This window comes from Cebidichthys violaceus, unplaced genomic scaffold, assembly GCF_023349555.1.
Source record: "Cebidichthys violaceus isolate CVI_PGR_0920_01 unplaced genomic scaffold, fCebVio1.0.p SCAF_43, whole genome shotgun sequence".
Taxonomy (NCBI): Eukaryota; Metazoa; Chordata; class Actinopteri; order Perciformes; family Stichaeidae; genus Cebidichthys; species Cebidichthys violaceus.
Window position 1 is genome coordinate 247,367 of NW_027176628.1, and position 25,491 is coordinate 272,857.

At 40.6% G+C, this 25,491-nt stretch overlaps 2 protein-coding genes across 3 annotated transcripts in view; both read left to right on the forward strand.

Moving 5' to 3' along the window:
• Window positions 1-23,660, forward strand: part of LOC137886300 (NLR family CARD domain-containing protein 3-like) — a 39,281-nt gene extending 15,621 nt beyond the window's left edge. Inside the window, exons 11-14 of one of the 2 annotated variants that reach the window (XM_068728707.1) lie at window positions 13,807-13,980; window positions 15,438-15,611; window positions 18,915-18,961; window positions 19,101-23,660. In XM_068728707.1, coding sequence (XP_068584808.1) covers window positions 13,807-13,980; window positions 15,438-15,611; window positions 18,915-18,961; window positions 19,101-19,627 — 922 coding nt within the window. In that variant the 3' untranslated portion in view covers window positions 19,628-23,660. Of the gene's footprint in view, window positions 1-589; window positions 637-775; window positions 2,748-13,806; window positions 13,981-15,437; window positions 15,612-18,914; window positions 18,962-19,100 lie in introns of those variants that run through there. The other variant, XM_068728708.1, reaches the window with a different exon arrangement.
• On the forward strand, window positions 6,795-13,713 carry LOC137886302 (protein NLRC3-like). The gene is made up of 9 exons (XM_068728711.1): window positions 6,795-7,005; window positions 7,225-7,254; window positions 7,760-7,899; window positions 8,083-8,734; window positions 8,810-8,968; window positions 10,154-10,312; window positions 11,280-11,358; window positions 11,514-11,742; window positions 11,906-13,713. Exons 4-9 carry the CDS (start codon window positions 8,631-8,633, stop codon window positions 13,711-13,713), a joined length of 2,538 nt encoding a protein of 845 aa, XP_068584812.1. The 5' UTR covers window positions 6,795-7,005; window positions 7,225-7,254; window positions 7,760-7,899; window positions 8,083-8,630.
• Window positions 23,661-25,491: the final 1,831 nt, after the last annotated feature.

A 25,491-nucleotide genomic window follows, 5' to 3' on the forward strand; every position in this document is an offset into this window, starting at 1 on the left:
TTCGCCGAATGAGTTGTGGGGAAGCTTCGCTAGGGAATCCACCAGAGCACCCAGGCACGGCGAACCCCCAAAACCCCATGTTACTTGAGACTAGACCGACCCGAGTACAGGTCATTACGATATGGGCGAATGTAGTGGAGGAAGCCATTTGTCCAAGCGCTATGAAGGAAGGGGACATCATTAATCAAAGTGATGGTATGAGGCGGGGAACTCTGAACATCTGAAGCAGGCGAAAAATCGGGCAAGAATGTAGCGTCCAAGGTTCGAGCAATGTGAAGATTATTGCATCAAATAGCGGCGAGGATTTTTTAACAGGCCCTTTGCACAGGAGACCTGTGACAGTGTTATGAGTCTGACTGAGTGAGAAATGGATGATGATTGTCAATATAACACTGATAATAAAATATCACAAATAAGTGAACATAATGAGCTGTCGTCATGGGCTGATCAGAAGAAGCTCCGGTGAAGTCAAAGAATATGAGCTGATGAATAATAAGTACTCCATGTGAACATGAATAACAAAGCTCTGTGTATGAGAGGACGTAATGTCCATGTTTCCATGCTGCTCTGACCCCCCTCCTCCTTTCAGGGCGGAGCCTGCTGGAGTCCGATGGTTCAGACCAGGTCTGAAGAAGTGTGAGTATGCTTTGAATTTGATTCATGAAAAGAAAGCATCTTCAAACTTTGACATCACTCATTCACATCTCTGATGTCATCATCAAACAGATGATAGATTAATAACTGCAGCTGTATTGTGTCTTGTTCTCTCCATCAGACTCCTGTGAACTCACACTCGACACAAAGACAGTACACAGAAAACTCAAACTGACTGACAACAACAGGAAGGTGACATGTGTGGAGGAGGATCAGTCATATCCTGATCATCCAGACAGGTTTGATGTCTGTCCTCAGCTGCTGTGTGAAACTGGTCTGAATGGTCGCTGTTACTGGGAGGTCGAGTGGAGAGGAGACGTTTTTATATCAGTGAGTTACAGAGGAATCAGAAGGAAAGGAGACAGTGATGACTGTGTGTTTGGAGAGAATGATCAGTCCTGGAGTCTGTACTGCTCTGATGATGGTTACTCTGTCCTTCACAATAAGATAAGAACACCCATCACCTCCTCCTCCTCCTCTGGTAGGGTAGCAGTGTATGTGGACTGTCCTGCTGGCTCTCTGTCCTTCTACATAGTCTCGTCTGACACTCTGATCCACCTCCACACCTTCAACACCACATTCACTGAACCTCTTTATCCTGGGTTTGGGATCTGGTTCAGGTTCTTGTCTGGTTCCTCAGTGTCTCTGTGTTCTCTGTAGGAGGAGAGTCTCTTCCTGCTAGAGAAACTGTTTCTCTGCTGACCAGGTAGTTCAGTCTGTACAGGATCACACACGGCTGATGTTAGTTAGGACCAACCTGATCTCTCAGTGGTTGTAGATGCAGGTGAGGGGTACCAGAGCTGGTCTGGACTCTGGGGGGTTCAGAGCTCTCTGGGACTTGTGGTGTTGCAGATGGATGTGTGAAAGAGCTGAGTGAGGTCCATGTGATGACCTGACATGATGTGTTGTCTGAGAGAAGCTGTGAAACATTTTTGACTTTGTGTATAAAACTGAACTTTGTTGTCTTGAAACATTTGTTTGTGTGAAGAAAAACCTCCGAATGTCAAACAAGAGTCTTTCTGGATCAAACTCAGCTTCTGTGGAAAAATAATCACAAGTTGTAAAGAGTTGTTTTGATTTGAATAAACTAAATTTATCTTCTTTGATCGTCGTGTAACAAATGAACAAACTTTGAGAAGTGACGTTGAAATAAAAAGAAATCAAAGTTTTGGATGATTCTAGATATTAAAGCACATAAACATCACGTCAAAGCAGAAATGTCCAAATCCATCCCAGCACTGTATAAAATGAAGGATTAGTTAAATCCAGCTTCATTCTTCACGTCGTATTGTTCACTGTTACTTCATTCATCACTGACTGTGAGCTAGTTTGATGAAACTCATAGAAACAAATCAAAAGAAGTTTGAACCAAACTACTGATCAAGAACCAACTCAGCTGTTTATTCAATGAAGATATATTATAACTCAGAATCTGTCATGATTTAACTTTTCATTCTTTGATTTGTATTATTACTGATCATGTGTTCATTTAATGATGATCATGTTTCAGTGATCTTCATTCGTGTATTAATGTGTGATCATAGATACTTTTATAATCACCAATGGTTAAGATGAGTAGATGAGATCATCCTGGTTCAACATACTTTGCTCTGATCTTTGTCAGAGTCAGCTTAGGAAACAGGATGTAAGGTCAGATGCTGTAACCCCGCTAAGTGTTTAGGAGACATCCTGACTGGTGTTCCACCAGGAAGACCAGACAGGAACCTTAGAAACAAGAGTTAACTGAAAGAAGTCTGTCATGAACTGTGAGACGACGTTAACGGCTTCATCAATGATGTACTGATGTTGAGTTGTGGACCATATGTGGACCAGGAGGTTAAAGATGCTCCAAGTAAAAAGGTAGAAACAGGAGGAGACGACAAACAATCATCACTCTGCTTTTTTAGGATTCTGTTCAGGCTTCTGGTTTGGAGTCTGTTTGACGAGGATTATTGGTGATCAGAACTTTTGAGGTTATTCACATTTTATGTTTTTTTTAATTTACTTTTTACATCATCTGTTTGTGTAACCTTTAATCTTTTTATTGTATAAACCAAATAAAACTGGTTTGTATTTTGTACATTCCAACCAAAGTCCAGTGTTGCTGGTCTCTGAGGGTCTCTGAGGGTCTCTGAGGGTCTCTGCGGGTGTCTGCGTAGTCTCCATGAGGTCAGAGAGCTCTTCTCCTGAGAGGCTGACAGCACTGAATGATTGATGTGAATGTGAATAACATACCTGCTACAAGCTGAGCTTAAATGCTGCTCTTCAGGGTCCTGAAGTCCCGATTTGTAAAAAGTCTGAATTCATGGTTGGTCAGGTCTGTTCCCATTAAAACAAACATCTTTTAAAATGCTTGTTTTCTGAATGGAGGTTGGATTGATCAGTGCTAGGCTATGCTAACAGTGTAGCTGCTCCATCGACACTCAGAATAGCATCACATAGGCTGACACATAGACAGGCTATGGCAGCGCTAGCTAACCTCAGACATGTCATTGTAGCTTAACCGATACGTATTTACGGGAGTTTGACTTTTTCTTTCCCAACACGCATTCCACCAAGACACGCCCCCGGCCTCTGATTGGATTGTAATCAAATCCCCTCATTTATAACCTCAATAACCGCTTCATGTCACACGTCACTTTAATTATATCTTCTAGTGTTATTTGTGCTACAGATCCATAACTATAAGCACATTTGATTGTTGAAGATATAAACCAACTCAAAGTCAATATTTCATCAGCGCCGTCCGCTCTCCTCAGAGGAGAGATTGAACTGCCGGCACTCGTGGCGATCTGATGAAATCGCCGTCATCTGTAAGAGAACGTTAACTAGTGTAACAAGATTGTAGAAAAGTATGAAAGCATAAAAGTATAACCCTCACAACATATGTCTTGTTTGCTTTTTATAACCATTAAACATATACATTGTTTTATTCCTTGATAGAGGTGATTAACCATATAAACTGCATATACGCCTTATATAAAATAGTCATTTAAAACTTATATAATCTTTCCTCTTCAGAACAGGATCAAACCAGTTACATTCTGTGTCTGACCTAGAAGCAGGAGGACTTATGTTTGAGTGACGCATGAGCCTGAAGGAGGTTCCAGCTTTTTAGCAGCATAAAAAGGAGCAGAGAATCTGTGAGTTTGGGCTTTTTTCCCCCAACTAGACTTAGGGGTCTTACCCCTCTCAGAAGAGAGGACAAGAAGACCCTTCTACTGTCTTATCCACTGAGAAGTGTGGACCAGAAGACCTCTCTGCTATCAGAGGACGGCAAGAAGAAAAGGAAAAAAAACTCACAGACAGAGCAGACGGAGAAGAGAGAAGAGGGGGGGAGACTTCTAGGGTAGAGACTAGATACACCTCAAAGAGGAATCATCACAGTAGGAGTGTTAGAAGTAGTTATTGTAGCACAGAGACTGTTTCATTGAATTGGAATTGTGGTATGTGACTATTGTGTGAAAAACAAGGGTTGCTTCCTACTGAGAATGTCTAGGTCATTAGCCGAAAAAGAGTTTCAGGAATTCAATTAATCCAAAATCCTAACGATTTAGCAACGGGGTGAGATAAAAGGCCTGAGGTGTTGTCCAGGGACCACCTGACCCACAAGAAGCTTAATTTTAAACTCCTTTTCTTGGTCCTCCTCATTCATTGATCAGCAGCTCATTTCTATACATCAACGTTCATGAGGTGCTTTGCTTTCACCATTTATGGTGGAATGTGGGCGTGTAGAGGGAGGGATGTGAGGCTGAACCAGCTGCTCACATTTTCAGCTTGATTTGAAATATATATGCATACAGTGATTTTGACGTTTTAATGTATTGCTGGACCTTTCTTTCACATCATGTTTTTATCTTTTCAATCCAGATTTGTTGGCGTTTAGCTTTTCAAAAACAATGTTTGCACTGTGGTCATAAACTATGCTGACAGACAGACATTCAAAGCTTCATCTGAACAAAAAAAAACCCACATTCGGTAAAGTATAAAATGTAATCTCATTTTATATATATATATATATATATATATACATCATGGTGAACTTAAATGCTATACAACAATAAATGTTAACAGTGATTATAAAATGATGAAAGTGATTGTTTGTTTACGATATGATCAGTATTTATTACATTGTGTGTAGAATGATGGTTTTGGGACACAGACTGTGGTGTTGTTCATCCAGCAGGGGGCGTCCTCTCACTGCACATCAAGTCTCAGAGTCCTGAACAACTGAACACGTTTGGACTCAAGATTCAAACTAATCATTATCTTTAATTAAATTAAACAAGGAAATAAACTGAGACGCATTCAGTCGTTAGATTTAATTAGATGTGACATGAGTTGGGGTGGTTATATGCATTATATCTATACTGTGTGTGTGTGTGTGTGTGTGTGTGTGTGTGTGTGTGTGTGTGTGTGTGTGTGTGTGTGTGTGTGTGTGTGTGTGTCGTATATAATCTATAATCTACAGGTTCAGAGCTGTTATGGTGATTGACTCCATCTGACTGGTGTTCAGTGTTCGTCAGTAGAATTAAACTGATCTGGTGTAGTTTTGGTGAACAGAGTTCTGTACCGTGTATCAGAGGGGAGGAGTTTGAACAGGTCGGTCTGCAGTGATGTCATCTCCAAGCACATCCTCTGTTGGGCCTTTTGTCCTCATGGGGTCTATGTTGGAAGTCCACTTGAGGTCCTGGGAGATGGTGGATCCCAGAAACCTGAACGATGAGCGTCGCGTCGTCTGCATTCAGGAGTTTAACAGACGAGTCTCCTGAGGGGCAGTCATTGGTGTAGAGGGAGAAGAGCAGTGGGGGGAGACCACATCACTGAGGGGTCCAGTACTGATGGTCCTGGTGCTAGAACACATCCCTGAGGGGTCCAGTACTGATGGTCCTGGTGCTAGAACACATCCCTGAGGGGTCCAGTACTCATGGTCCTGGTGACACTTTACACATTTGAACTGGAGTGTAGAATGAAGAGCAGTGATTGATCATCAGATCTCACAGTTCAGAATATAATCCTCTTCAAACTGGATCCAGTACTTTTCTGGTAACCAGTGAAGAGAGTCCAGTCCACCAGTAGTGGAACACGTTGTCACTCCCAACTGGTGAAATCCCAACGCTCCGTTCTGCGGGTCAGTTTACACTTGTTACATGCACTTTCTTTTCAAATTAAACTTCTGTGTGTGCTTTTTACATGGTCTCTTTTCAAAATAAAGCTCCAAAGTAGGACTACATAGTTTATTTATAGATCAATCCAGGAGACAGTTGGCTAACTATACGATAACCACAATGTTAGATGACCATCTGTTCATGTGAGTGGAGTGAATGTGAACGTTTTATATCAGCATGTTCTCCTGAAGGAGAATCTCTTTGTTTGTTTACATGAATGAATGACTGAGAGGTTTGTGTTTAAGAGTATATTGTTTGCATCTTGTAATAAATATGATTATGTTCTTGATCACTTTATGTTTTGTTTATTTGACTTTTCTGTTGAGAAGATAACTGACTTTTGTGTGTTTTTGAGGCACTGATGGCCTTTCATTTATAAATGTTTAGTAAGACATAGATAGTCCCACTTTAGATGAGGTCACACAAAATACTTTACTAACGACTCGTAACTACCTGAATTAATCATGAATTGCAGTATTAATACACGTTCATAAAGCATATATTAACATAGTCCCTAACCATTAGTGCAGATCTAAATCATTAAATATATATAAATGCATGAATAATGTACATCTAAATAAGTTCTTAATCATTTACTAACACTTTATAAAGGATGTTATTAATCATCTACAACTCAATAATCAACTTAATAATTGATTTGAAATATATATAATACTTAATTTACAAAGTATGAAAACACGATCACCAAACAATAGACAAGCTTATTAATGAAGAATAAAACATTAATAAATTCTAAATTACTAATGAGTGTTAATGTAGGAACAATGCTTCACAACATGAAACCTTCCTGCTGCTTCATTCACAGCTGTGGAGGTGAATCCATGTCCTCTTTTAAAGCCAGTAACAGTGTTGAGTGTTGATGCTGTCAGTGAGGAGGAGCTTCATGTTCTCAGGTTTGTTCCAGTGTGGAAAATGATGTGAGTTAAAGTTTAGCACGTATGATATAAAGTTGTATAAACATGATACAGCTGATCTTTGAACTGAGGGCTGCAGGTTCACTCTGGTTTAAAGTGTTGGAGTGTGACAGCAGCCTGAAGACACTGAGGACTGAAGAAGAAGAAGAAGAAGAAGAGGATTTAATCCTGATGGAGCTCATCGTCACACTCTCATGGTCCAGACAGCAGAGAGCTGCAGAGTGTTGAAGTCCATGAGAAGAAACTGAGTAAGTGGAACTTGAATTGATGACAAACGAGCTGCTCTTCGTCGGTTCGTGTGTTGACCTCCTGTCTTTGATCATGAGTCCACAGCACAAAGTTGATCCGACAACAGACACTTGAAACTACAGCTGGCTGTCTTTAGAGTCTACATGCAGAAACCTGATGAGACACAAATCAAATGAGACTGAAGACTAATGATGACCCTGTCTGTCTGTCTTCATCAGGTGGCTGCAGCTGATCAGTAACATGAAAAGGTATCACACTCAACTCTTCTCATTACATTTCATCCTGTTTTACCTTCAACATCTTCATTCTTACTAACGTGATGTTTACTGTTTCTCTGCTCTTTCTCTTGAACATTGACTCATAATAAAGCTATGAATCTATAAAACAGATACAGTTGTTAGACTGAGTTCTGATACTGGACTAAAGTCTGGACTTTGATACTTCAGGTGTTTTATGAAGCTCATATTTCATGTTTATTGAGGCCTCAGTTGGTCAAAGTGCTCTCATGGATCAAAGGTCTATTTCTTCTCTGTTAATTAATAACTTCATAAACTCAATGACAATGTGTTATTATGTTGAACTTATCAGTCTATGAAGAACCAATGTATGCAGAGAAGTCTAGGGACTAGTTGTACTCATTGATAGTAATTATTAGTATTGCATACTACTAATGAAGGTTCTCTCTGTAGCCTATTAGCTGTTTAACAAACAGCTGCTCATGGATAACAAGCTGCATTCTGTGTCCTGTAATAGTGACCAGTGTTCAAAAGGACATCTTCATATTCTGTCGTGTTAAAGAGAAACACAAGTACGCTCCATTTACCACCTGATGACGTCACACACGCCCCGCCCACACCCACAGCTGGGCCAATAGCATGCTTCTACCTGGGCAGGTAGGTCAGACTGTTGGGTCATTTGGTGGCCATGATTATTTAAAAAGTTGAATTCATTTTAATTAGACTGTTATCTTGTAATCTTCACGTTGACGAAGAACATCAACCCAACAAATAATGATGATGTTTTATTGTGAAAACCTGGTGAAATGAGTCAGTTGAAGGTGACGGTTTCCCTTTGAGCCACCAGAGGGCGACAGCTCCACTAACAGCCTCATTGAGAGGAGACATCAGTGTGACTCCATCAGAGAGAATCAGGACGTTGATGTACAGGAGGAGTGAGTGCTGGTGTACTGATCAATGATTGGACTGATGCTTTCAGCTCTGCTCTCAGTGGTTCCTCTACACATGAAGGTACAAAGTGATGTGGATCCAGCAGCAGCTAACGAGGTCACATGACTGATTCTGGATTCTTGGACTAGCTGCTTCATGCTCTGACTAGATGTAGTAGACATGGAAACAGAGGAACATTTCAAACGTTGAAGAGCTTTTCAAAGTCAGTCAAATAGAAGTGAACAGTGAAATCATCCCCAAAGAAAGGCCAATAAAAAGCCACATGAAGTGTCTTCCTCTAGTCTTCAAACAAGACAAAAGACTAGAGAGCACTGAGAACGTCACTTCTTAGAGATGACTCTGCAGCTCAAAGTGACGACAACATGGAAACTGTCCCATGAGTGTGTTCAGTGTTGAGGTGAATGAGCTGTGTGTGTTTGTCATAATGAAGAGAAATAATGTTGTTGTGTTTGTGTGAAGGTGTGGACTCTGCTATGAATCAGTGTGAGGACAGAGAGGAGGGAGTCCCTCCCTCTACAACCAGACACACCAAAGCTCAGAGGTGAGATGACCATCTCTAACTGTCCATGACTCAAAGTCTTTCATTCACTGACTCTGTTTCTACACATGTGACCAGGATCCATCAGGGACCACACTGTCCTGGACCTGGACCTAAACCGAAACTTAAACCTAAACCTGGTACTAAACCTGAACCCAGCTGTGTGTCCATGAAGAGTGACGGGTCTATGGATTTTCCTTTGATGTTCAAAGATGGATGCCACCCTGTTGATCAAAGGTGAGGATTTGAAACTGATGATGATGATGATAAAGATGATAATAATAATAATAATAACTTTATTTAAATAGCACCTTTCGAAAACAAAGTTACAAAGTGCTTCACAATAAAATATAAAAGCAAATAAGAAACACAATCAAACCGGTAAAATAAGATTTAAGGAAATAAATAAAATAAAATCTGTCAGATGTCAAAATAATCCAAACAGTAAAAGTGAATCTTCAGAAGAGATTTAAAGAGGATACTGAATTTGCCGGCCTTAGATTACCAGGAAGAGAGTTGCACAGCTGAGGGGCCTGGACAGTAATTGTGACTTTATCAGTTAAAGGACCAGACCCACGGCTGGTCAAATCTGAGTTCACCATTCGGGTTTCTGTGTGATAAAGTAACAGTTTCTGTATTTTACTGCGACGGTGAGGATCTGTCTTGTCTTGAAAGTTCCATTTTTCTCTTCTTTTACTAACACACACACACACACACACACACACACACACACACACACACACACACACACCACAGATTTTTTGATGATTTTAGATAGTAGCTCGTAATTGTATAATAGTTGTTGTTAGTTTTAGATATTATTTTATTTGATCAATGTTATTAGAATTTAATAAACTCTGTTATACTTTAAAGAGCAGCTTTCTGTGATTACTTTGTGCATGTGTATTGTGATAATTGCTGGATATGTGGCCTGTGCTCAAATTCAAACCTTCACTGTTCACTCTGAATGTGTAGTCTCATAATTATTATAGTGGTTCCTCTACACATGAAGGTACAAAGTGATGTGGATCCAGCAGCAGCTAACGAGGTCACATGACTGATTTCGGATTTTTGGACTAGCTGCTTCATGCTCTGACTAGATGTAGTAGACATGGAAACAGAGGAACATTTCAAACGTTGAAGAGCTTTTCAAAGTCAGTCAAATAGAAGTGAAAACTGACGTCATCCCCAAAGAAAGGCCAATTAAAAGCCACATGAAGTGTCTTCCTCTAGTCTTCAAAGAAGACAAAAAACTAGAGAGCATTGAGAACGTCACTTCTTAGAGATGACTGTAGCTCAAAGTGACGACAACATGGAAACTGTCCCATGAGTGTCTTTAGCTCAGAGGTGAGATGACCATCTCTAACTGTCCATGACTCAAAGTCTTTCATTCACTGACTCTGTTTCTACACATGTGACCAGGATCCATCAGGGACCACACTGTCCTGGACCTGGACCTAAACCGAAACTTAAACCTAAACCTGGCACTAAACCTGAACCCAGCTGTGTGTCCATGAAGAGTGACGGGTCTATGGATTTTCCTTTGATGTTCAAAGATGGACGCCACCCTGTTGATCAAAGGTGAGGATTTGAAACTGATGATGATGATGATAAAGATGATAATAATAATAATAATAACTTTATTTAAATAGCACCTTTCGAAAACAAAGTTACAAAGTGCTTCACAATAAAATATAAAAGCAAATAAGAAACACAATCAAACCGGTAAAATAAGATTTAAGGAAATAAATAAAATAAAATCTGTCAGATGTCAAAGTAATCCAAACAGTAAAAGTGAGTCTTCAGAAGAGATTTAAAGAGGATACTGAATTTGCCGGCCTTAGATTACCAGGAAGAGAGTTGCACAGCTGAGGAGCCTGGACAGTAATTGTGACTTTATCAGTTAAAGGACCAGACCCACGGCTGGTGGAATCTGAGTTCACCATTCGGGTTTCTGTGTGATAAAGTAACAGTTTCTATATTTTACTGCGACGGTGAGGATCTGCCATGTCTTGAGTGTTCCTTTTTTCTCTTCTTTTACTAACACACACACACACACACACACACACACACACACACACACACACAGATTTTTTGATGATTTTAGATAGTAGCTCGTAATTCTATAATAGTTGTTGTTAGTTTTAGATATTATTTTATTTGATCAGTGTTATTAGAATTTAATAAACTCTGTTATACTTTAAACAGCAGCTTTCTGTGATTACTTTGTGCATGTGTATTGTGATAATAGCTGGATATGTGGCCTGTGCTTAAATTCAAACCTTCACTGTTCTCTGAATGTGTAGTCTCATAATTATCAATTATGAGACTTAATTTATAGTTTGGTTATTGGTCCCTGTTCTCTCAGGGATGATAAGTGGTGTCCCGTTATTATTAATCATTGTTGATAATCGTATTGATATTAATAATTCTATTGATGTCAAAACAATTTACATTTTTCATATTTGCTGATAACCAAACATGCTCCTGCCAGATCCGAACAGTGGACAAACACAATGTGAGCTGATTGTTCATGATTCCTCCACAGAGAGGACCAGGAGAGCTCGGCGGTTCCCAGAGGTCAGTCTGCCCAGCAGCCTCAAACACAGCTGGACTCCATATTTATGGTCTGTACATGTACAACTACTGTTACATCTATTCTGTTCACAATCATCTCCATACTGCACTTTGTAGACCAGTGGATTGTCAGTCTGTCCAACATAGATCTGATGTTTGGTTCCATGGTTTTAGTTTGTGTCATTCATAGAATATTCTGTTCCAGCTGCTGGAGGAGAACATCATCACATTTGTGAAAAACGAGATGAAGAAGATCCAGAAGGGACTGAGTTCAGATTACCCAGAATGCTTAGAGAGTCAGAGGGAGGATGAGGAGTTGTTGGACGGTGAGGATGAAGAGCAGAGGAGGAGCAGCAGAGAGGCCTTTGTGAAGATCACACTGCACTTCCTGAGGAGAATGAAGCAGGAGGAGCTGGCTGACTGTCTGCAGAGCAGTAAGAGGATTTCTCTAAAGATTTAACATGCTGGATAAATGGGACGTTTACTAATGTCTCAAGAGATGGACCAACATATATTCATAGACTCATTCTTTGAGGAAATTACATGTTGAAATCTATTCTTTGACTCATTGATCTTCTTTGTTGTGTGTTCATTCAGGACTTCTTGCTCCAGTTTGTCAGCGTAAACTCAAATCTAACCTGAAGAAGAAGTTCCAGTGTGTGTTTGAGGGGATTGCTAAAGCAGGAAACCCAACCCTTCTGAATCAGATCTACACAGAGCTCTACATCACAGAGGGAGGGACTGCAGAGGTCAATGATGAACATGAGGTCAGACACATTGAAACAGCATCCAGGAAACCACACAGACCAGAAACAACTATCAGACAAGAAGACATCTTTAAAGCCTCACCTGGAAGAGAGGAACCAATCAGAACAGTGATGACAAAGGGAGTGGCTGGCATTGGGAAAACAGTCTTAACACAGAAGTTCACTCTGGACTGGGCTGAAGACAAAGCCAACCAGGACATACAGTTCACATTTCCATTCACTTTCAGAGAGCTGAATGTGCTGGAAGAGAAAAAGTTCAGCTTGGTGCAACTTGTTCATCACTTCTTCAGTGAAACCAAAGAAGCAGGAATTTGCAGGTTTGAAGAGTTCCTGGTTGTGTTCATCTTTGATGGTCTGGATGAGTGTCGACTTCCTCTGGACTTCCACAACAATGAGGTCCTGACTGATGTAACAGAGTCCACCTCAGTGGATGTGCTGCTGACAAACCTCTTCAGGGGGAAACTGCTTCCCTCTGCTCGACTCTGGATAACCACACGACCTGCAGCAGCCAATCAGATTCCTCCTGAGTGTGTTGGCATGGTGACAGAGGTCAGAGGGTTCACTGACCCACAGAAGGAGGACTACTTCAGGAAGAGATTCAGAGATGAGGACCAGGCCAGCAGGATCATCTCCCACATCAAGACCTCACGAAGCCTCCACATCATGTGCCACATCCCAATCTTCTGCTGGATCACTGCTACAGTTCTGGAGGAGGTGTTGAAGACCAGAGAGAGAGGAGAGCTGCCCAAGACACTGACTGAGATGTACATCCACTTCCTGGTGGTCCAGTCCAAACTGAAGAAGGTCAAGTATGATGGAGGAGCTGAGACAGATCCACACTGGAGTCCAGAGAGCAGGAAGATGACTGAGTCTCTGGGAAAACTGGCTTTTGATCAGCTGCAGAAAGGCAACCTGATCTTCTATGAATCCGACCTGACAGAGTGTGGCATCGATATCAGAGCAGCCTCAGTGTACTCAGGAGTGTTCACACAGATCTTTAGAGAGGAGAGAGGACTGTACCAGAACAAGGTGTTCTGCTTCGTCCATCTGAGTGTTCAGGAGTTTCTGGCTGCTCTTCATGTCCATCTGACCTTCATCAAGTCTGGTGTCAATCTGCTGTCAGAAGAACAAACAACCTCCTTGAGTTCTGAAGTCTCTAGAGGCAAACCTAAACCAAAACGTCTCCACCAGAGTGCTGTGGACAAGGCCTTACAGAGTCCAAATGGACACCTGGACTTGTTCCTCCGCTTCCTCCTGGGTCTTTCACTGGAGACCAATCAGACTCTTCTACAAGGTCTACTGACACAGACAGGAAGTAGCTCACAGACCAATCAGGAAACAGTCCAGTACATCAACGACAAGTTGGAGGATAATCTCTCTGCAGAGAAAAGCATCAATCTGTTCCACTGTCTGAATGAACTGAATGATGGTTCTCTAGTGGAGCAGATCCAACAGTACCTGAGTTTAGGACGTCTCTCCAGATATAAACTGTCTCCTGCTCAGTGGTCAGCTCTGGTCTTCATCTTACTGTCATCAGAAAAAGATCTGGACGTGTTTGACCTGAAGAAATACTCTGCTTCAGACGACGATCTTCTGAGGCTGCTGCCAGTGGTCAAAGCCTCCAATAAAGCTCTGTAAGTACAGAGAGAGTCAGATTCATATATCATAACATAAATACGCTGCTATCTTTTCTACTTATTGTTTATTTTTTCTTCATCATTGCCTCTTCAGACTGAGTGACTGTAACCTCTCAGAGAGAAGCTGTGAAGCTCTGTCCTCAGTTCTCAGCTCACAGTCCTCTAGTCTGAGAGAGCTGGACTTGAGTAACAACGACCTGCAGGATTCAGGAGTGAAGCTGCTGTCTGCTGGACTTGAGAGTCCACACTGTGAACTGGAAACTCTCAGGTCAGAATTCAATTTATGTCCACCTAATGTCCTTATTTACATCATTACATTACATTACAGTCATTTAGCAGACGCTTTTATCCAAAGCGACTTACAATAAGTATTCAACATAGGTTTTCAAGAGAACTACTAGTCACCAGAAGTCATAAGTGCATCTCCTTTTTTAAACAAGCATCTAAGAGCATAAACCAGAGCACAAACCAGAGCAAAAGTACAGTGCAGAAACAAACTAATACAATTGCATAATATGCAATGAGTGCAACAAACTAGTATGACTACAATCAGTGCTGAGTAGAAGGCTCAGGCTAGTACTTCCTGAAGAGGTGTAGGACTTGACCATGGCCTGGAGATAGGAAGGAGCTGTCATTGAAGGGCATTGAAAACTGCCTACAGGGCTGTTTCAATGCCCTGTAGGTAGCACCAGAGTCTTAGACTGGATGCGAGCTCTTGCAGGGAGCCAGTGTAGAGAACGGAGAAGGGAAGTTGTGTGGGAGAACTTGGGGCGACTGAACGCCAGACGAGCTGCAGCTTTCTGGACAAGCTCCAGAGGTCTGATGGCCGGGGCTCCGGCAAGTACTTTACATTACAGTCATTTAGCAGACGCTTTTATCCAAAGCGACTTACAATTCAGTATCTATCTACACACCGTAGACGCAGCTACGGGAGCAATTCTGGGGTTAAGCGTCTTGCTCAAGGACACATTGACATGAGACTAGCAGAGGATGAACCACTGACCCTCTGATTGAAAGGCGGCCCTGCTCTCCACTTAGCCATGGTCACGGAGGAGAGGGGGGCCAGATAGGGTAAGATGGGGCATGGAGAGCGGAGGGAGATCTGAAGGGGAAGAGCTGGAGAAGGTAAAGAGGGAGAGGGTGGACATGCAGGGAGAGGGGGGCTGAGAGAAGGAGGAACTGATATCGTTCACCTTCTTGTCAAAGAAGTTGGCGAAATCATCAGGGAGAAGGGAGGAAGTAGGAGGAGGAGGTGGGGGTTGGAGGAATGTAGAGAAAGTTTCAAAGAGTTTTTTTAGGATTGGAAGCAGCGCTTAGGATTTTAGAGCCGAAGAATGTAGCTTTAGCAGTAGATAGAGAGGAGGAAAAAGTGGAAAGAGATTGGAAGGTCCATCAATGGGTAAACTCATAACCTTCATAAGATTGTCTCTGCTTGCATGATTTCAATCAAATATTACATTTCAATATATATCTATAATCATATTTTATATTGTTTTTTTCTCACTGTTGTTATAACTTGAAATATCAGAGATGAATCAGATAGTTATCAGTAATGTTGTCAGATTCTTGGACATTAGTGGGTGTTTGGTTATGACTAGAAAACAATCAGTAACAATGTTAATGTAACCCCACAGTAGCCGTCAGTATCTCAGTACTGCAGTAACCTTCCAGCCCTCACAGTTCCCTCAGATTATGTGACATTTGTGTTGTTTTGTGTGTTTGCAGCCTATCAGGATGTCTGATCACAGAGGAAGGCTGTGCTTCTCTGGCCTCAGCTCTGAGCTCCAACCCCTCCCATCTGAGAGAGCTGGACCTGAGCTACAATCATCCAGGACACTCAGGAGTGAAGATGCTGTCTGCGGGACTGGAGGATCCACACTGGAGACTTGAAACTCTCAGGTATGAAGAGGCATTCTGCAGTCACAGAGAATCAGTCTGATAGAGGAGGTAGAGCTGGAGACTTGTTCTCTGTCACACTGTCAGCCTGGTTAATATGACCCTGACACACCAAGCTGACCTTAAACTACCAGAGACTCATCAAAGTGTTTGTGTCCCACATCAGACCATCAATACAGACAGAAGTAGTCAGGGAACAGTAGCAGGAGGGAAGGTGATGAAACTGTTGTTTTTCTGGAGCGTTGTGTTGTTTCAACATTAGAAAGTAGGACAGTGGGTTGACATGCGTCAACGTCGTCACGCTGCAGGTTTGTGGACTCATATCAAACAATAGTTAGATGTTTTGATGCTCGTCATCTACCACCAGTTTGTGTTGCCCTTTAGTCCAGACATTGTGTAAAGACAAACAGACAAAGAAACAATCTGTTTAAAGCGTCTTGATAAATCATCACAATAGGAATGTTTTTCTGTTTTAAAGGAGTTTAGCTTTATCTGGTTTTGGTTTGTTTTGCACTGAGAGCCAGTTCCCTGGTTGATAAGAGTCAACTTGTTGAAACTACAGGTGACAGTCAGCCACAGACGCTCAGTGAAGAACCAACAGCTGATTGTGGACATGGTGTGTCAGAGCCCAAAGATGATTATTTAGGACTGGACCAAAGTTCTAGGGGGACACAGGCAGTGCTCTGTGGCTGCAGACCAGTGATGTGCGGTGAGGTTGGTGGCTGGTGAGGCACTGACACTACATAAGTCAGATTTACAAATATATGAACCCAATAGAAAAGCTTAAATCACCATTCAAGTGGCAGCTTGCACATTGACTACTGGTTGTTTTTCATATTTCATATCAGCGTTCTTTACACACACATAGGTAAAGTACATATTTGATTCCACCGGGAGTGTTTCAGAAGCGGAGCGCTCGCGAGCGCCACCCGCGAAAATTGTGAGATTCTGCGATAATGTGTGTAACGACCACGGATGTATAAAGAGAACAACAAACACATAAATGGTTACTTTACCTGTCTGACATTGAATTGCTGTTGATTTGGTCATATTTCCTTGTTTTTTGAGACATTTTTAAGCTTAGATATATAATCTTACATTTTTGTGGTCAAAGCAAAATATAAGAAGAGAAGTGTAGAATAAGAGCAACAACAGAACACGCCATCTTCAGTGAGGCAGAGGTAGTGTTTGCCTCTCTGTGCTTTTTCACTGCGGTTTAATGTCAGATAACACTAAATATGTTCTACACATACATGAAATACATTACCTATTCTATGGAAAGAAAGGACATATAATAAAAGTGTCTACAAATATTACAGTAATGACAAACAATGAGAAAGCAAAAGACACGCGCTCAACCCAGTTAGTGAGGATTCACAGTCTGAGGTGAGGAACAACTCATCACTGCCTCACCTCACTGTCTCCTCTCTGTTTGAACAGGACATGAGATAATTCAGTGATTTTGATAATAAAAATGCTTGAAATGATTGGAATCATACAGGAATTACATTTATAGGACAAATCAGTAGAGAAATATTAATATTTATTTTATTTTAGTATTATTTGTTTTTTACTTTTCATGATGCCTCCCTCCCCTGACTGCACGTCCCTGGTGGTGTATTTCCAAAGCGTAACTTCCAGCGGCAGGCGGTCCACATAGGAAAAAAATGTCAAACTCGCATACGCATTGTCCGACGGTCACAGACCTTCCCGGCTGGCTGGAGTCCCGCCGGCACCCCCGACGTGTACTAAAAGTGGTACAGCGGAAGATAGACTTAGGCTATGTATGAAATAAATTGACATCTATGAAATACATTGACAAAGACGAAAACTAAAGACATTTTCTCTATAATTCTATTTTATTTCAGTCAGTTTTGTAAAGACACAATACAGTTTCAGTTAGTTATCGTTTTTTTTAAAAAGCCTTGTTTTTATTTTTATTTCAGTTAACGAAAAAAAATTCACACCTCGTTTTCATTTTTTCGTTAGTTTTCGTTAACGATAATAACCTTGTTTGGCACAGAGTTTGATCATGTTGGACTTGGCCATGTTTGAAGATATTACCGTCTTGCTTGCTTATCTCGGAGGTTGCAAGAATGAGATGTTTGGAGAAACAGTGTGAGGCGTTTTAAAAAACCACTTATACTGAAATAAACTTGCTGAAAATCAAAGTCTGCCATCCTTTTCTTTTATTCTGTGAAGGGAGGTTTGTAATGTCAGTAAAAGATGAGATGAAATGAACAGTTCTGTTTTCCTATTGAGGAAGTTGTCTTCTACCATTTATGAATATTCAACAGTTTTCATGTTCATAACATCTCTTTGTAAAAACTTGAATGAGAGAGAACTAGGGTTGTGTCATCTGCAAACATTATCAGAAAGTCTTTTTGACACAGACAAATCATTAATATAAATAAGGAATAATAATGGTCCAACAATGGACCCCTGTGGAACCCCACATAGTAGTCTGGCTTTGTTGGAATAACAACCGTTAACAAACAAACTGTCTTCTGTTGGAGACATACTTTTTTAACCATTTGTATGCAATGTCATTGAATCCATATTTATGCAGCTTTTCCAGTAAAATATGATGGTTTACTGTATCAACGGCTTTGGAAAGGTCTTTGAAAATACTGCAAGTAAAGTCATTATCATCAAGTGCAGCGATAACTTCATCAACAAAGTAAAGTAAAGACAGATAGGTTGAATGATTTTTACAGAAACGCTCGTCCGGTTCGCCGAATGAGTTGTGGGGAAGCTTCGCTAGGGAATCCACCATAGCACCCGGGCACGGCGAACCCCCAAAACCCCATGTTACTTGAGACTAGACCCACCCGAGTACAGGTCATTACGATATGGGCGAATGTAGTGGAGGAAGCCATTTGTCCAAGCGCTACGAAGGAAGGGGACATCATTAATCAAAGTGATTAAACATCTGAACATCTGAGGCAGGCGAAAAATCGGGCAAGAATGTAGCGTCTAAGGTTCGAGCAATGTGAAGATTATTGCATCAAATAGCGGTGAGGATTTTTGAACAGGCCCTTTAGGAGACCTGTGACAGTGTTATGAGTCTGACTGAGTGTGAAATGGATGATGATTGTCAATAAAAAACTGATAATAATATATCATGAATAAGTGAACATAATGAGCCGTCGTCATGGGCTGATCAGAAGAAGCTCCGGTGAAGTCAAAGAATATGAGCTGATGAATAATAAGTGCTCCATGTGAACTTGAAGAACAAAGCTCTGCGTATGAGAGCGATGTAATGTCCATGTTTCCATGCTGCTCTGATCCCCCTCCTCCTTTCAGGGTGGAGCCTGCTGGAGTCCTACGGTCCAGACCAGGTCTGAGGAAGTGTGAGTGTGCTTTGAATTTGATTCATGGAAACAAAGCATCTTCAAACTGTGACATCACTCATTCACATCTCTGATGTCATCATCAAACATATGATAGATTAATAACTGCAGCTGTATTGTGTCTTGTTCTCTCCATCAGACTCCTGTGAACTCACACTCGACACAAACACAGTGAACGGAAACCTCAAACTGTCTGACAACAACAGGAAGGTGACATGTGTGGAGGAGGATCAGCCATATCCTGATCATCCAGACAGATTTGAGTACTGGTTTCAACTGCTGTGTAGAACTGGTCTGACTGGTCGCTGTTACTGGGAGGTCGAGTGGAGAGGAGACGTTTATATATCAGTGAGTTACAGAGGAATCAGAAGGAAAGGAGACAGTGATGACTGTGTGTTTGGAGAGAATGATCAGTCCTGGAGTCTGTACTGCTCTGATGATGGTTACTCTGTCCTTCACAATAAGATAAGAACACCCATCACCTCCTCCTCCTCCTCTCATGGAGTAGCAGTGTATGTGGACTGTCCTGCTGGCTCTCTGTCCTTCTACAGAGTCTCCTCTGACACTCTGATCCACCTCCACACCTTCAACACCACATTCACTGAACCTCTTTATCCTGGCTTTGGGTTCTGGTCTGGTTCCTCAGTGTCTCTGTGTTCTCTGTAGGAGGAGAGTCTCCTCCTGCTAGTGAAACTGTTTCTCTGATAACCAGGTAGTTCAGTCTGTACAGGATCACACACAGCTGATGTTAGTTAGGACCAACCTGATCTCTCAGTGGTTGTAGATGCAGTTGGAGCAGGTGAGGGGTACCAGAGCTGGTCTGGACTCTGGTGGGTTGAGAGCTCTCTGGGACTTGTGATGTTGCAGATGGATGTCTGAAGGAGCTGAGCGAGGTCCATGTGATGACCTGACATGATGTGTTGTCTGAGAGAAGCTGTGAAACATCTTTGACTTTGTGTATAAAACTGAACTTTGTTGTCTTGAAACATTTGTTTGTGTGAAGAAAAACCTTTGAATGTCAAACAAGAGTCTTTGTGGATCAAACTCAGCTTCTGTGGAAAAAGAAGAAGTTGTAAAGAGTTGTTTTGATCTGAACAAACTAAATTCATCATCTTTGATTATTTTATTTTATTACTGATCATGTGTTCATTTAATGATGATCATGTTTCAGTGATCTTCATTCGTGTATTAATGTGTGATCGTAGATGCTTTTATAATCACCAATGGTTAAGATGAGTAAATAAGATAATCCTGGTTTAACAAACTTTGTTCTGATCTTTGTCAGAGTCAGCTTAGGAAACAGGATGTAAGGTCAGATGTTGTAACCTTGCTAAGTGTTTAGGAGACATCCTGACTGGTGTTCCACCAGGAAGACCAGACAGGACACTCTGCCAGCAGCCTGTGGGGGGAAGACAGAGTCAAAACAAAAACACTAAAACTCATAAAACACAATGCAGAGCTTCACTACGTGTGATTTAGCAGCACCAAGCGGTGTTACAGCCTTTGAAATAAGCAAAAGAGGAGCGTCAATCAGTGGCGTCAGCTTTCATCTGACACAGGGACACAAGATGGCACCAGAGGTCGTTTTCTATTTTGTTTTTCCATCTTACGGCCCAGTGATGGAACGACTACTTATGTGTGTTTAAAACACATTTTGCGAAAAAGAATTAGTTCCTAATGAACCTGGCAGAGGAAAGCTACAGTAAACTCTTCATGAAAGTGCTTTATTCTACACGTTGAATTCTAAAAGCAGCTTCTTGCTAGAGAAAATTAAATACATGTGCAGTTATGTAGCTCCACTGTGGACTGGAGAAGGACTAACAAAAGGGACGAGGTGGACTGAAGCTGACATTTGACATTTAGGATCTGATTGGAGGAGAGGTGAGAGTTGAGTCTCGATGCTGAAATAGATGAAACTGTGTTCTTGTTCTCCGGAGTACTTATAGATCCCGTTACATCTTACTTTGGCTCTGGAGAACACTGGAGACTTTACTCTTATTAGGCTCGTAGTTTATTTCTCATACATCTGCCACCGACTCCTGACTCGTGCTCACTTATTGTTTAATTGCTGCCATCGTTTGAGGCTGTCAATCGTGATATCAGATGTCTAGATCAGCTGGTCTCTTCTGTCCAATAGCACGACGACACAATGACATGATCAGCCTATCGTCTTGCTGCTGTCTCTCTTCAAGATGACGGTCTCTCTGCTTTCAGTACGTTCACGCTGCGTGTTTTGCTGATTTGTTGCATTAACGTGTGAAACCACATACTGAAGTTATGTAACTAGACAGAGAAGTGACGATGAGTGTTCAGACAGGAGGACGCTCCGACAGCTGGATCTACCAGTCGGGTTCAGACATTGTTCAGTGAAAGCAGCTCTGTTGACACACTTTTTAGTGTTTTAACTAATAGATAACAGCGTGAAACCTCCTCAGTTCATTACTTTCATTAAGATGATTATTTATTGTATTACAGGTTTTCTGAAAATGTATGTTTTAATATGCGCATTAGGTGTTATCTAATTAAATATTCGTGCTAGTTTGCTCATTTCTAGAACAGAAAAGTGAACTTTGGATAAAGTCAGGGTTCAAATTCTTGTTTTACTTTGTTGACGTATTAGAGTCAATGGATTTTATAGAGGGAACTTATGATATCTCTTTCTATCATTCTATGAATCAGAAAATAATGTCAACAGACATTAAAATACTCTATTTCCTCCATGTTGTTATTAATAAATGTAGTATAAATGAGTGTGTGAGTGGTGTGTGGACAAAGCCCTCTGTAGAAAGCTTCAGCACACAGAGAGGAATGAAGGTGTGAAGTTTGGTGGATGTCAGAACTACTGAAGTGGAGATTTCTGGATCAGAGTGTGAGAAAAACTCCATTGATAGAAAAGCTCCTTTAAAGAGACGTTTAGTTAAAGTCCAGACATTTAGAAGAGTCTCCAGGTGAAGAGGGTCACAACATGAACTAGTAGATATCACCATCAAACTTCACCACTTCATCACTCACATCAACACCAGCAGTTATTCTATTAAAAGTTCTCTGAAATGTTGTGTTTAAATATGCAAATTAGGTGTTATGTAATGGTAACTTTAAGAGAAATCTACAGACGAAACGTTTTGTCCAGATGAAAACCTCGACCTCAGTATTTCTAAATCTTCTTATAGTTTGATGCTGAGATGACGGACGGATGGATTATGTCATTGTTGGGCTTCAGAGGAAATTTTACTTTTTACTCTCAATTGTAAAAACAATATCACTTTTCTATTTAAGTTTCGTAACGTATTACTTGTTGTACAATTTCTATTTTTACCTTTTGTTTTAAATCTATGTTTTATTTACTTTTTCTATTATAATTGAGGTTCATATAATATGTTTGCTTGGTGTCACTATTACACTTATTACTTATTACTCTGTGTTTTTTTAAATGATTCTTCTGTTGTAATCTTTCATTAATCTGGCACAAAGAAAATGTCCTTTGTGATTAATAAAGTTATTATCTTCTTCTTATTTCATGTCTCAGGCTTCAAAACTATTGCAAACCTCAACACTGAAGCAACGGTTACGTAATAATACAATCCCCACGCCGAGTGTGTTCTGTCGTTAGCCACAAGCTACAGACCTGAACGTTATAAAGAGGCTTATTATTCAATCATGGTACTTCTGACACATTTTTACGCTTCTTTATTTATTTTATTTTATTTATAAAAATTGTCTTTAAATTTTAATAATGTATTATTATGTATTTATTTTTTATTATTTTATTTTTATGTATTTATTTTTAATTTTGTTAAAAAAAAATATTATTTTGTTATCAAAATTCAAAGGTTGTGTACCGCCCAGTCTGAACCTGTTTGGTTCCTTCTACTTGGTTTTTTTTTTAAATGTAGTGCGGGGGAGGCAAAGTGAGCAGAGTTTATGTAACAGTCTTGACTGATGATGTGACACCTGAACGTTCACTGATCGTGTGGGACCAAAACTCAAAATCGACTTGTTACGTAACGTTACGTAACGTTACGTATTCACCTTTTCTATTTTAACACAAACGTTTTTTTCGAACCAATCATCTCACAAAGCATTGTGGGCGATACGAGGCTGATATGAAACATATTTATAAAACATATTTCTGGTTCAGAACCTTTGTTCTGAGGTCTTTGCACTGGCTTCCTGTCCAACAAAGAACTGACTTTAAAATCCTGCTGTTGGTTTATAAAGCACTGAATGGTTTAGGGCCAAAATACGTCTCTGATCTGCTGCTACCTTATGAACCATCCCGACCCCTGAGGTGGTCTGGGACCGGTCTACTTCCTGTTCCAGAGTCAGAACTAAACATGGAGAAGCAGCGTTCAGTTCTTCTGCTCCACATATCTGGAACAGAGTCCCAGAAAGCTGCAGGTCTGCTGAGACCCTCAGCTCCTTTAGAGCCAGACTGAAGACTTTTCTGTTTGCTGCCTTTGATTGAACCACATTCAAGGATATTAATCCATTTCTGCATTTTACTACTGTATTTTATTTCTTAAACTGCACTGCAACTCTATTGTTTAGCTTTTTAGTGTTTCAATGACTGTTCTTAATTGTTTTTAAATCTCCTTTTCTTTTGCATCATGTTTTGATGCTTTTAATGGTTTTATGTGAAGCACTTTGAATTGCCTTGTTGTTGAAATGTGCTCGACAAATAAACGTGCCTTGCCTTTGATATTCAATGTATCCTGTTGGTCGACTCGCCCGTCGCTTTTTTTCCCAATGATCTATAACGTCTAACAGAGCCGTCACTATCAGACACATCTAGATATCAGACATTAAGGAACCTTCTGATCCACCGTGGCTGAGTAACACACCCTCAACCTTTATGTCACATACCGCCCTCGACGACATGCGTGCGTGTGGGAGAACAGTTTGTTCTTTTCATTCACATCGTTCTTGAATGTCAAGTTTGAGTTGTGAGTTCAGCTGCGTGACGACTTTGTCGCTCCTCTAAAGCTTCCAGTAATGTCGCCCCTAAGCCCGACATTCCTGTCCCCGGGTTAAAGACGTCCTGCTTTGTGTGGAGAGGTGACACGAGTCTTAACCTGACAGAAAACATGCCTCTTATCTCCTACTTCTGTCGGAGGGACAAACCTGATTGTTCTGAGGAGACGTCTGTCTCCTGGTGAACGAACAACTTTCGAGGTTTTGGTCGTAAACTCAAACTTTTATAATTATTATATATAGTTATATATTATTATTAACTTTCAGTGATGATGAAGGTGAAAAATACGGACCATTAAGCATTGATGTATGATTTTATTTAGTTTGATCTATAATAGGATCTATGCATGAACAAATATCATGGATTCCGTGTTTTCTCCTAGCTAGCCGCTAAGCTGGTGTTAAAACCTGGTGTTTCCTGGTACTAGTATACTGGTTTAAGACGACTAATACTGGTTTAAGAGAGTTTAATACTGGTTTAACACAGTCTAATACTGGTTTAAGAGAGTCTATTACTGGTTTAAAGCCGTCTAATACTGGTTTAACACAGTCTAATACTGGTTTAAGGCCGTCTAATACTGGTTTAAGGCCGTCTAATACTGGTTTAACACAGTCTAATACTGGTTTAAGAGAGTCTATTACTGGTTTAAGGCCGTCTAATACTGGTTTAACACAGTCTGATACTGGTTTAAGGCCGTCTAATACTGGTTTAAGAGAGTCTAATACTGGTTTAAGGCCGTCTAATACTGGTTTAACACAGTCTAATACTGGTTTAAGGCCGTCTAATACTGGTTTAAAAGAGTCTAATACTGGTTTAAGAGAGTCTAATACTGGTTTAAGGCCGTCTAATACTGGTTTAAGGCCGTCTAATACTGGTTTAACACAGTCTAATACTGGTTTAAGGCCGTCTAATACTGGTTTAAGGCCGTCTAATACTGGTTTAACACAGTCTAATACTGGTTTAAGGCCGTCTATTACTGGTTTAAGGCCGTCTAATACTGGTTTAAAAGAGTCTAATACTGGTTTAAGAGAGTCTAATACTGGTTTAAGAGAGTCTAATACTGGTTTAAGAGAGTCTAATACTGGTTTAAGGCCGTCTAATACTGGTTTAAAAGAGTCTAATACTGGTTTAAGAGAGTCTAATACTGGTTTAAGAGAGTCTAATACTGGTTTAAGGCCGTCTAATACTGGTTTAATGTAGTCTAATACGTGTTTTCTCCAAGCTAGCCGCTAGCCACTAAGCTGGTGTTAAAACCTGGTGTTTTCTGGTACTAGTATACTGGTTTAAGAGAGTCTAATACTGGTTTAAGAATTTTATAATTATTATATATAGTTATATATTATTATTAACTTTCAGTGATGATGAAGATGAAAAATACGGACCATTAAGCATTGATGTATGATTTTATTTAGTTTGATCTATAATAGGATCTATGCATGAACAAATATCATGGATTCCGTGTTTTCTCCTCGCTAGCTGCTAGCCGCTAGCTGCTAGGAGACATCCTGGTGTTAGGCGTTTCCTGGTTTCCACACCTTCACACTTCCTTCTGGCTGTG

What these genes read in the sequence shown, in the direction of transcription:
- LOC137886302 (XM_068728711.1), top strand. Translation starts at nt 8,631, where the DNA reads ATGTTGTTGTGTTTGTGTGAAGGTGTGGACTCTGCTATGAATCAGTGT. An exon ending in CGCCACCCTGTTGATCAAAG is followed by an intron (nt 10,313 to 11,279) that starts GTGAGGATTTGA and finishes ATTCCTCCACAG; the next exon opens with AGAGGACCAGGAGAGCTCGG. An exon ending in GGCTGACTGTCTGCAGAGCA is followed by an intron (nt 11,743 to 11,905) that starts GTAAGAGGATTT and finishes GTGTTCATTCAG; the next exon opens with GACTTCTTGCTCCAGTTTGT.